At 51.6% G+C, this 10,697-nt stretch overlaps 5 protein-coding genes across 5 annotated transcripts; 3 read left to right on the forward strand and 2 right to left on the reverse strand.

Annotated features, from left to right (window-relative positions):
- Window positions 1–89: 89 nt before the first annotated feature.
- On the forward strand, window positions 90–2,303 carry BDZ99DRAFT_435853 (cytochrome P450; the record flags this gene model as incomplete). The annotated part of the gene is made up of 8 exons (XM_033717503.1): window positions 90–530; window positions 577–755; window positions 809–1,406; window positions 1,461–1,689; window positions 1,750–1,814; window positions 1,871–1,978; window positions 2,035–2,061; window positions 2,112–2,303. The coding sequence occupies exons 1-8, from the start codon at window positions 438–440 to the stop codon at window positions 2,301–2,303; spliced, it is 1,491 nt and encodes a 496-aa protein (XP_033582457.1). The 5' UTR covers window positions 90–437.
- On the reverse strand, window positions 2,112–3,317 carry BDZ99DRAFT_459341 (glutathione S-transferase). The gene is made up of 2 exons (XM_033719143.1): window positions 2,765–3,317; window positions 2,112–2,681 (listed from the first exon to the last, which is right to left on the reverse strand). Exons 1-2 carry the CDS (start codon window positions 2,929–2,931, stop codon window positions 2,351–2,353), a joined length of 498 nt encoding a protein of 165 aa, XP_033582458.1. The 5' UTR covers window positions 2,932–3,317; the 3' UTR covers window positions 2,112–2,350.
- Window positions 3,318–3,454: 137 nt separating this feature from the next.
- BDZ99DRAFT_459344 (uncharacterized protein) lies at window positions 3,455–5,182 on the reverse strand. The gene is made up of 3 exons (XM_033719144.1): window positions 4,807–5,182; window positions 4,371–4,753; window positions 3,455–4,319 (listed from the first exon to the last, which is right to left on the reverse strand). Exons 1-3 carry the CDS (start codon window positions 5,095–5,097, stop codon window positions 3,767–3,769), a joined length of 1,227 nt encoding a protein of 408 aa, XP_033582459.1. The 5' UTR covers window positions 5,098–5,182; the 3' UTR covers window positions 3,455–3,766.
- Window positions 5,183–6,243: 1,061 nt separating this feature from the next.
- BDZ99DRAFT_435862 (methyltransferase GliN) lies at window positions 6,244–7,659 on the forward strand. Its single transcript, XM_033717504.1, has 2 exons — window positions 6,244–7,275; window positions 7,334–7,659. The coding sequence occupies exons 1-2, from the start codon at window positions 6,534–6,536 to the stop codon at window positions 7,456–7,458; spliced, it is 867 nt and encodes a 288-aa protein (XP_033582460.1). The 5' UTR covers window positions 6,244–6,533; the 3' UTR covers window positions 7,459–7,659.
- Window positions 7,660–8,566: 907 nt separating this feature from the next.
- Window positions 8,567–10,547, forward strand: BDZ99DRAFT_567329 (uncharacterized protein). Its single transcript, XM_033727675.1, has 3 exons — window positions 8,567–8,961; window positions 9,020–9,470; window positions 9,524–10,547. Exons 1-3 carry the CDS (start codon window positions 8,783–8,785, stop codon window positions 10,334–10,336), a joined length of 1,443 nt encoding a protein of 480 aa, XP_033582461.1. The 5' UTR covers window positions 8,567–8,782; the 3' UTR covers window positions 10,337–10,547.
- Window positions 10,548–10,697: the final 150 nt, after the last annotated feature.

Below are 10,697 nucleotides of genomic sequence, written 5' to 3' on the forward strand. Positions count from 1 at the left end.
TTCGGACTTTGGGGCCAACCATCGACGAGCATGCGAGCAAGCATGTGCATAGTGGTCGAGGGGTACTTTTACACAGCAAAACTATGGGGCTATGATGGAGGCGAGTAATGGTGGCTTACATAGAGCGCCGACCGGCGAGTATCGACAGTCTCGGCGTGTAAAGTTGATACAGCGACGCCGGGGTGGGAGGCGCGATGCCGGCGAGGATGGGATGGCGCAGCGAGACAGACGGATAACGGGCATTTGGAGGAGGGTGATAGCCGGAGTGTTGAAGGGTGAAGAGGGCTTGCGGGTGATTTGAGAGCGGGTGATTTGAGAACGGGTGCGTAGGTTCTGTACCGCTGCCCTTCGAAACTACCTCACTTCAACATCACGGAGGCAGCATATTGGGTGGCTTCATTACTGAAAGCAAGCGTCATTGTCTTTCCAAATTGAAAATGGACTCGAATATCTGGAACATCTTCCTAGTCCTCGCATTGTTCACTCTCCTGAGAGTATTCGTAGTCCAGAGACGGTCGCTCTTAGTATCAGTCAGTCGCAACACTTCCTAAATGTCCCTCAATTAACTCCATTTAGCTTTTTTTGCATCTACTTCATCCCATCCGCGATCGTCAGGGCCGCCAGATTTCGGGCCCGCCGTGGATCTGGGCAAATGGCCACATGATCGACAAGTTCCTGGACGGGCGCGCGAAGAGTAAGGAGTGGCGAGCCTATGGAGCTGTGTATCGGATTTGGTCTTGTGGTATACCTGAGATGTATGTGAATTGTCCCTGAAACTCTAAAGAATGTGCTACTAAGAGGAAATCAGAGTGATTACGACTGCGGAAGATGTCCGAGCATTTCACTCCGACTCCGACCAGCACGCAAAATCGCGTTCCAGTAACGGCGGCTGGTTCTTCCATCAACTACTCGGCGAGTGTATGGGTTTGATTAATGGGAGTAGATGGAAGGAAGTACGTGGGGAATTCCAGCATGCTTTCACTCATCGTGCTGTGATGGACATGAGTCCTTCCATCAGTCAGTACGCACGTGACTACGTGAAGGACATCTGCTCTGAAAGTTCCGGTCCTATTGTCGTTCATGCAGCCAACACGTTGGCGAAGTTCCCGTTCTTTTGCACTGCAAAATATTTGTATGGCCCTCTAAGCAGAGAGGAGAAAGATGAGCTTTGGGCACTCGGTCAGCGGAATTTGGCATTGATGCGATATGTGCTTGCAGGAGGTATCTACCGATTTGCGATGTGTAGGTTATTTTGTACTGGCACTGCGAAAGAGCTGGATGTATTCCGGAGGGACTGGTCCAATTTCAATGAGAAGATATACCAGACGCGGAGAACTTCTTCTCCGGCATGTCTGATCGTATCGATCTGGAAGCCAGTGAAAGAAGGGACAATGAAGGAATCTGAGGTAAGATGCAATGTATCTCGAGCTCAATGTATCTATCTAATCGGAATACTTCAGGTCCTCCAAACCATCAGCGAGATGCTTTTCGCAAACCTCGACGTCTCATCTCACGTTCTTACGTGGTTTGTTACTCTGCTCGCAGAGAACACGGAGGTGCAGCAGAGACTCCGAGAGGAAGTTGAGAGCTCCAAAGTATCTGGTGTTGTATCAGGAGAGTATTGCAACAGCAAAGATAGTCTCCTCCGATCTTGCTGGCTTGAGTCCTTGCGCCTCAGACCCTTCACGAGTATGTTTGATCTCGTCTAAACAGTGGAATATTTCAAAGACTCTAATAACGTACGAATAGGTTTCGCCATCCCAGAAAGTTCACCTTCGCCGAAGATCCTAGGTGGATACCAAATTCCAGCAAACGTCAGGCCCCTATCAGTTCTCGGTGACTTTTTACGCAAGGCTGACCCTGTGTTTAGGCCTCGATCGTAGTTGACACGCACTCTATCAATATTGAAAACCCCCTTTGGGGCGCAGACACTCACCAATTCCGCCCAGAAAGATTCGCGGTCATCAAGCCTTCGGAGGTAAGTTCCCTTGACGCATTATTCATCCCGTTCTGGATACTAAGTATACCAAACAGCTTCGATATAACTTTTTCGCCTTCGGAGTGAGTATTCCTCTCAAACTATATCACTGTCCAATGCTCACCCCAGCCAGTTCGGAACTCGCAAATGCCTAGGCCAGCACTTTGCCGAAAGCATGCTCAAAACCTTCGTCGTGCACTTACTAGACCACTACACCGTTTCCATTCCCTCACCCTCAAAGCACTCAGGCTCAGGAGACTACGATCTGACACGGGATTCATGGGTGCCTACATCAAACGTTCACTTGATCCTGACAAAAATATAACCAATCAATCATTCAACCAATGTTGCATCCCCGTCTTCATGCTACATTTACGATCCTCCATGCCCAAACCCACCCACCCTCTTCACCGCTTTCCGCACATACCCCAGCTCTGCAACCTTCTCACTCCACCCTCTCAGCCTCGGCCACTCACTGAACTCAATCTTCGCCATAGCCGCCACCTTCACATTCGCATGCGGCCAGATCGCAAAGTCCGCTATCGTCGGCCGATCACCCAGCGCAATCCACTCCTGGCCCGGCTCGCCGAGGCGGGCTTCAAGCACATCGTAGTCCTTCCTAATCCAGCCGACCAAGATAGCGAGAGCGTCCGAGTCGGCGGGGAGTTTAGGGAGGAGCATGAGCCACGTCTTCCCAGTCGCACTGTCAACCATAAACAAGTTTCGTTAGCATAGTTTTATCTTCTTGAAAATGGGTTTAGGAATGGAGAGTTGGGAATCACATACCCCAGCCCAGCAGTATACCCCATCAGCCAGCTCAGCACGGCGCCCCTTTCCTCATCCCCCTTTCCGCTGAACACGCCCTCTTTGTCCCACTTCTCCGCGAGGTAGAGCAGGCATGCGGAGCTGTCGAATAGGTTCACAGACGCGGAGGAGGGCAGGGGGTCTTCCATTGCCGGCACCATTTTGTACGGGTTTACCTTGTGGAACCAGGTTTCGTTGGACGTGGAGATGATGATGTGGATGTGGTGGGGGATCTGCAGCGCTTCGAGGAGGATGAGGGGTTTCAGCGTGTTGACGGTGTTGGTGGCGTTGGCTGAAATGTTAGAGAGTGGTAGTTTTTGGGGTAGAACGTGGGAAAAGGAGGTGGGAGATTGGAGATGCTGGAACTGGGGAGAGTGTAACGCGAAAAGGGAAATGGGGTGAGTTGGATTCTGTAGAGGAGAATTCGGTGTTACCTGTTTTCACATAGAGCGTGATCTTGTCATTTGCTATTAAAGGGTGTATCGAGTAATCGACATCGCCGTTCGTGGTGCCATTGGTCGTCATCCTAAGAACTTTTGGGGCGCTGTGGGAAGCAATAGTAGTAGTAGTTTGGAGGTGTAGCTTATGTAATCGGCTATTGGAAAGAATGACTAGGCAATAGAGCAAGAAGTTGTAGCTGTCTAGAATTGAAATGTATGGAAGAAGCGGGTTTATATATGATGTTCATTTCGGCCAATATTTGCACTCCGTCTTCCCCGTGTTCACCGCAATGGTTTCATAATGGGGATTATATCACGGAACTTGAGTATACGTATATCATAGTCAAGTATTGACTAACTTCATCTCATTTATCCGCTATATTGCGGCATAGAGTCTCATATTTCTTCGTGTCATAACTTCGTTCCCTTTCCACTTCTTGGTTCCAAACCCCAACTCGAAACGTTTAGCACAAAACCAGTGCAAATGGAGGTGCGCCCTCTAGAAAGAGAAATGGGTATCACATAAACAATCCCCACACGGTACTTAAACTGCGTTATCACCGAGAGTATCATGCTTCGATGAAGGCACCGCCCAGCCGTGCGAAACATGAGCCTGCTCCGGCTCCACTATGTGTTCTTCACTACCCCTCTCCATTGAGAATGTGCTCTTATCAGACGACTTCTCGCTCTCCTGGTAGCCCTCCGTACCAATGAAAGCAGGCGAGGTGATGAATGAGATATTCTTCGGTAGTTGAGGCGAGCTATCTGGTCCAGACCGCTTAGAGCTGCTACCATACGGCTTCCCATATGACTGCTTCTCCGAGCCATTGGAGTCTCGTTTTGACGACGAGAAACGGGATGAGAGACGCGATCGAGGGCTGAGCAGGCTCTTGGTGTAGGAACTAATGCGGGAGCGAACGCTGGCAAAGCGCGCCATTACGGGTGGGAAGGCAGGGATAGACACGGCGGTGATGCCGCAGCAGACTTCAAGGATCTCGAGGAAGAAGGCGAGCCACATGGAGTAGGTTGCGTCGGTATCGTCGATCTTGACAAGGTCGATGAGGCAAGTTACGCGGAGGATTGAGCAGAGGGTTGCGCTAAGGGTATTTAGCAGGTGTTTAGTGCAGAATAAGTTAAACACTGCTTACATGAGACCGAGGAGGAAGATCATGGAAACGTAGAGCTTGCGGCGGACACTGGTGTGAAGCTTCCAGACAGGGTACAGAGGAAGTAGGAGGATGAAGAAATCGAGGATGACATGAGCAATTCCTCCGCCGCCGCACATCTTATTCTGGTCGATGCAAGAGCCCGATTCCATTGGGTTCCAGAGTTTGTCCATAGGGATGCACTCGCCCATGATACTGCCGAAAAGGGCAAACCACCAGCCGGATACCATGGCCATAAGTGCATAGGCGCAGTATTTGACCCATGGTTGGGCGATTCCAAAAATGCGTACGTAGAAGGCGAGAATTGATAGCTGCGTGACGACGACTGCCGATCCCCATAGGATACCAGAGGCAACTGCACCAGACTACTCCAAATATGATTAGTTAGAGTACTTAAAAGAGATATAAGTCTTGTTACCTTTGCAAATATAACAAAGTTCCCTGGCCCAATCTCAGTAATGTGAGATCCCAAACCACCCAATACTACGCATACGACGATATCTGCGTATAGTGCATAGCCTAGAGCGAGGGCAATAGTGACTAGCCAGTCATCAGGGGCAAGCTTCTGCTTGGTTATATGCCTCGAATATAATCTTGTGAAGACTGCCATTGTCGCTAGAGGGAGCAGGATGGCGGGGACCACGGTTAGAGTGAGCTGCGGCCCATTTGTGGGAGTAAAAACTCGAGTGCCTGGGTATAGGAAACTCATATTGGTAATGTGTGGATGCTCGTTCAGTGAAGAGGAGTGATAAGATGGAAAGTGAAGAAGTCACGGGGTTGAAAGAGCAAAAGACTTCTGTGCAGAGAGATGCAAGACGGAGGAGGTGAGATTATACATAGGCAGCGAGAATAGTTACCGACCAGGGACGGGCTGGGTCGGTATTCACTCCAACGAACCCCGAAGATAGCAGACACCGGACTGGCTAGGGTAGTTCCTTGAAGGTTCTCGAGATATGCGTGAGGTACCCCACCACGCCTCCCTCCCTTGCTGGACGACTGCGTCGACCACGTCCACGTCGAGCACTGATGGCCGTTAGATCATTTAGGTGAGGTCACAGCGGTTGCAGAAGCTGATCCTAGCGAGTGGCTAGCAGAGACCTAAGTTGGTGAAGTCGTGCATGCCGAGCTGCAAGGACTCGTAACTCGTACTCTAAGGCTTCGTATCAAGTCCGTAGTGTCCAGCCTTGCGTCCAACCGAGGAACATTTTACGGACGGCGATGGCCGGGTGCCGACGTCATGGACTAGAATGCCGGATCGTATCAAAGTGGAAGTCGTGCCACGACCAGCTGATTTAGGGTCGATTCTTTGGCCGCATGAGGAGGGGTTGGGGTGAATTTGGTGTTGTCTCTGATCGACACGGACATTCCCCAACATGCTCTAGCGGCTGCTGAGATCGACCCCACACCTTCCTTTCCGGGTGGCGCCGCGATCGGCAACGGAGTTTTCCTGTTTCGTCTGAACCCCAGATTTAGCCATGGTCCAGCCACGGGGACATCGCGAGGGGTCCACGTTCCAAGATTCAGGGTCCTGCTGTGAAGCAACATCAGCTCTTAGTACTGATGAACAAATACGCGAAGAAGGTGATGTGGCCATATAGGAGACCCAAAAAGTATTCTCCACGAGGTCGGATTTGTGATATCGACAGATAGAATACAACGTTTGCTTGACACTTCTTCTGAAGCCTGTAAGATGTCAGCCCGATGTCTCTCCTAGGTTCAACCCTGGCGGCAATACAGTATGTCTCACCAGGGGAGACGTGGGGTTCTTCGCTACGTCGCCTTCTGCCCGTCCCCGCACCCTATCAGACAGGATTCAGAACCTTGTGTGCCAATTCTAACACTCCTACAGCAAGCAACTCTTTCGCCTCGGTGCCTCTCATCGGTCAGAAAGTAGATCCTCTAATCTGCGGATGGCGCTGCGGCGCAGGACTCTGAGTATATTGACCGAGTCGACCTTTCCCAATTAGTACCCACCCATAGACACATCGCGTCCACTGCTATATAGTCGCGTCTTGAGAGTACCTACTTTGCATATTCAAGTTTATTCACTTATCACCTGGTGCTCTAAACCTATTCAATACACGCCTAAACCTACTCACACTTTCACCTCAACCTTTAATTCTATCCACCCACACAAGCTTCGACATGGCGCCTCACGCAGATGAAGCCTCGACAACTCACTCCGCCTTCGACGCGGCGATGGAAAAGAAAGGCGAAGACGAATACACCCGCCTGCGGAAACAACACGATCTCTTCAAGATCGCCGTGGATGGTAACTTCATCCAAGTGCCCCTCCCCACCGACAGGCCCATCAAGATCATCGACTCGGCCACCAACGACGGCACCTGGCTGGTGGAAGTCGGGAAGCAGTACCCCAACGCGACTCTAGTCGGCGCCGACAACAATCCAGCCCACTTCACCCAGATCAAGAACCTGCCCTCTAGCTTGAGCTTCAAGACACAGTCGATTTTTGAGGCGTGGCCCGCCGAGGACAAGGAGGCGTATGATCTTGTGCATCAGCGATGTATCCTTGCGCTATTCAGTCCAGCGCAGGGACAGCAGGCGATTGAGGGCCTATACTCGCTGGTGAAGCCGGGCGGGTACATCCAGATCATTGAGGGTGATCTACTATCATTTGATGGAGGCGCGGATAAGCCCGGCATGGCGGCCCTCATGGACTTCTGCGAGAAAGCCTTCCCGAAGGCGGGGATGAACAATACCGCGGGTAGGTATCTAAAAGATTGGCTGGAGACCGCGGGCGCGACGGATGTGCAGAGTAAGATCATCTCGTATGAGATGGGCGCGGCGGCCAAGACGAAGGATATGAAGGAGGCGACGACGGATCATATCATGGATATGATTGGGAACATTGAGAAGGTTGCTGCGAGTAAGTCTTACCTACCTCTCGGCTTAGAGAGGGGAAGCGGAAGCTGACATGAAAATAGTGATTCCAAATTACTGGTTCACTCCAGAAGACTTTGGCAAGTTGAAGGCGGTGGTTTACGACGATATGCAAAAGGTCGGCAACACGTGGCGGTACCACTTGGCGACGGGGAAGAAGCCCGCATGAGCACTATTATGCTGTCCCCGAGGGGATTCTGGAGGCGTTCAGTGATTAGGAGTTCTGTTTTTATGGCGTCCAGTTGATTGAAGGTTGATAATGATGAGCACCTCGCCTAGAATGCCACTGCGGTTGCGGCGTAGGCGGCTATTGACCCCCAACCTTGTATATGCAGATAGCAAAAACGCTCTTCTTAGATGCATTTACTAGTACTAAGGCTTCCACATTAGTATGAAGTCATTTTGTGACACTTTGTTAAGCGCGCTACTTTGCATAATTAGCAAGAAGCGTAACCAACCATCACCTTTTTACCCATAAGCAGCAGGCTTACCCAATATTTCTTACTGAGATGTTAAATTATTATGCCCGAATCCGGGTCTTCCGGAATGACGAAGAATGCGAGACATAGAGCTAATCTGACCCGATATTACTTGCCATCTCAATCAACAGAATCGAGAGATATTAGCACAGCCAGGATAAGCAACGGCCTGAGGTCAAGCCCTCTCTCCTCACCAGGCCTCATCAAGCATCCTCCGGTACTTGCCAAGTCGTCTCCAAGCACTGCCCGGCCCTTGGCATATTGTTTCCAAATTAACCAAATTAGCACCTCCGTCCGGATGTGTGCGATATAGTAAAGACCCAGGGACCAAGGGACGCACCTCGCCGATCTAAGACGCTTGAAAGCGATTGGACATGCGCCATGTCGGTTGGCGCAGAGCAGCCACCAAGCCACTCCCGTGGGCATGGACCTAGACCGGGTCTGAGTCGATGACGTTCGCACCAGCAATCCATGCATCAAACGTGCAGGGCGCTGAACGTGGCGAGTTTAGCTTACGGACTCCGGCACTTTGCTTTGGGGGCCAAGATAGAGACGTTCCAGGGCTTGGGGACGTGGTTGGTTGAGCGCCTGCTTCGCATAGCTCAGCTTGCTCACCTGTCCCCCACCAGGCGGAGCAAATTAGTCGGCTTTACCTCGTATTGGATATTAATGCGTAGAGTGGGTGACGCTGAGCTCTGCTGCCACGAGCGAGCCCTGGAGGAGAAATCCTGGAGACGATCGCCGCGGCGCGATCATCGATGCTCTCGACCTCATGATCCATGCCCCAATTAAATCTCAACCCTCTATACTGGTCCCTGAAACCTAGATATTCGGACTTCGGTCCGGCTACCTCGCAACTGCTTCAGCCCCGCGATATTGCAGGGGAGCTTCAGCATCGTGGTGTGATAGTGCTAACGTCACATATACCGAAGCTAGACCCTACTGTCAAGATTGCATCTCATCTCTTGCTGTAGTGTTTCTTTCTGTCCCACACAAATCCTCCATATCGATACAATGCCCGAACCAATTTCTTCATCAGCGGGAAGGAATATGAATGAGCGCAGGCTTTCTCGTGCTGGGGAGCAGCATGGCGCGAACCAGGAACGAAAACTTCGATCGGCATGCGACGCCTGCCATAGTGCGAAAATACGCTGCTCGGGCGGTGCTGTACCGTGTACAAGATGTGAAAGAGAGTGAGTGGTGCCTTTGTACCATCGATCCAGTGGAAGCTCGAGGGCTGACATGTTGAAGTGGCGTGCAATGCCACTACAGCTTCCGCGCGAACCTTGGAAAGCCAAAAGGAAGCTTGAACAAGAAGACTTTGGAGCGGCTACGAAGGAATGCCGAGCAGCAGGCTGCTTTAGATCCAGCACCAGGACATGCGAGAGCGCAGTCCATCTCGAACTCGCCAAGTCATAACAGCTACGAACGGAACCAGCAGTTTCCGGAAAGCACTGGCAGTATGAGCATGCAGCGGACCATGTCTGCGTGCGATCCAATCTCCACATTGTCGATGCCTCCGCAGCAGCCGTCTACTCCTCTTTCTCCTGCGAACTTGGACGATATCATGGGACTCGGAAATAACTCATTGAGCGACAATTCTGGCTTCTCCAACTTGTCGATGTTTGACGATAGCATGCCGGATTTCCACGATTCGATTGACGTGATGCACCCCTTCTCCCCAAAATTCCCCTCAAGAGCGGTATGTTTTGTCCGAATTCGGTTTCCACAACCTCGTAGCTGATCAATTCATAGCCCACTCCACCAAGATTGCACTCATACACCTCTGTCCAGTCCATTCGACCGACCAGCTGCGAGTCTTCTTCCGACGACTCGTCAGACTCCGAATCAGACGAATGCAAAAAGCTCGAGGCCTTTACTCTCTTCGCATCCGCGTGTACACGAAAAGCCCAGCCTTCCGTCCCACCGCTCTACATGTCCCGTCACGACAGCTTTGCCTCTAATTGGGGCGCACAAGACTCTTACAACCCGATGCCCTCACCCACAACCACCGACTCGCAATCTTCACGTTCCCATACGCGCGTCGGCTCGCTATCTTGTGCATGCGCCTGCTTTCAGACGCTCACAGAGCAGCTATGCCAAATACGAGTCGCAGAAACGCAGCAGACAAGTCCTTATAGAGCTGCGGCCGGCATCGATACCACCCTCCACCGCACCACCTCGACTTTGACCTCGGTCTCCGCATTCCTCTCTTGCCCTGTTTGTTCCACCGATTTGCACGTCTTCTCAATCGCGTCTATGCTGCTCTCGACGACGCTCACACTTAGCGAGGCGCTGGTGACGCCAGGGCCGCAGCTTGACATCCGCATAGGCAACTATGCAGCGTCAGGGGCGCTCGGCGAGGTGGTCAAAACGGTGCTTGTGAGTACAGAGCTAGGGAAGCTGAAAGAGTTGCTGGCGGTGTACGGGCGTAAGGTGGACTGCCTGCAGGGCGAGGCGGCGCATGTTGATTTCCTGCGGTTTCAGGCGCGGAATCTGGATCGCGAGTTGAGGCAGATGACGAAGAGGGTGGCGGTGCCTGATTTGAGGGCGATAGCGAGGCGATGAGATTTCATTCAAGCTGCTCGGAACTCTGTGATCATTGGTGTTTGGTGTTCGATGTTTGACCAGGTACCTGGCGTTGCATGGATATATTTTCGTCTGCGATTTTGAGATTGGCTAAGATCAGCGTTGCTGGATCATGAATACCCGTTCCATTTACTATGTTAGTTAGCATGACACTCAACTTTTTGACAGTAATCAAGCATTGCGTGCGAAGAAGCTCCACCTCGAATCACCAAGCTTAAGCAAGCGTATCCTGCATCTCACCTTGGAAGCTTAGAACTGACGTCCATCCTGGCTCCTCGAAACCACGTGTGAAACCCAGGGTTTGGATCCTACAAATCGAATCCGGACAGCAGGGTAGCTA

The sequence above is a fragment of the Mytilinidion resinicola genome (assembly GCF_010093595.1).
Source record: "Mytilinidion resinicola strain CBS 304.34 unplaced genomic scaffold BDZ99scaffold_3, whole genome shotgun sequence".
NCBI classification, from domain to species: domain Eukaryota; kingdom Fungi; phylum Ascomycota; class Dothideomycetes; order Mytilinidiales; family Mytilinidiaceae; genus Mytilinidion; species Mytilinidion resinicola.

Coding starts and splice junctions, on each gene's coding strand:
- BDZ99DRAFT_459341 (XM_033719143.1), bottom strand. CDS start 2,931: ATGGAAGACCCCCTGCCCTCCTCCGCGTCTGTGAACCTATTCGACAGC. Junction 2,682..2,764: donor GGGTATACTGCTGGGCTGGG/GTATGTGATTCC, acceptor TATGGTTGACAG/TGCGACTGGGAAGACGTGGC.
- BDZ99DRAFT_459344 (XM_033719144.1), bottom strand. CDS start 5,097: ATGAGTTTCCTATACCCAGGCACTCGAGTTTTTACTCCCACAAATGGG. Junction 4,754..4,806: donor ACTTTGTTATATTTGCAAAG/GTAACAAGACTT, acceptor TATTTGGAGTAG/TCTGGTGCAGTTGCCTCTGG. Junction 4,320..4,370: donor ATCTTCCTCCTCGGTCTCAT/GTAAGCAGTGTT, acceptor AAATACCCTTAG/CGCAACCCTCTGCTCAATCC.
- BDZ99DRAFT_435862 (XM_033717504.1), top strand. CDS start 6,534: ATGGCGCCTCACGCAGATGAAGCCTCGACAACTCACTCCGCCTTCGAC. Junction 7,276..7,333: donor CATTGAGAAGGTTGCTGCGA/GTAAGTCTTACC, acceptor ACATGAAAATAG/TGATTCCAAATTACTGGTTC.
- BDZ99DRAFT_567329 (XM_033727675.1), top strand. CDS start 8,783: ATGCCCGAACCAATTTCTTCATCAGCGGGAAGGAATATGAATGAGCGC. Junction 8,962..9,019: donor TGTACAAGATGTGAAAGAGA/GTGAGTGGTGCC, acceptor GACATGTTGAAG/TGGCGTGCAATGCCACTACA. Junction 9,471..9,523: donor CAAAATTCCCCTCAAGAGCG/GTATGTTTTGTC, acceptor ATCAATTCATAG/CCCACTCCACCAAGATTGCA.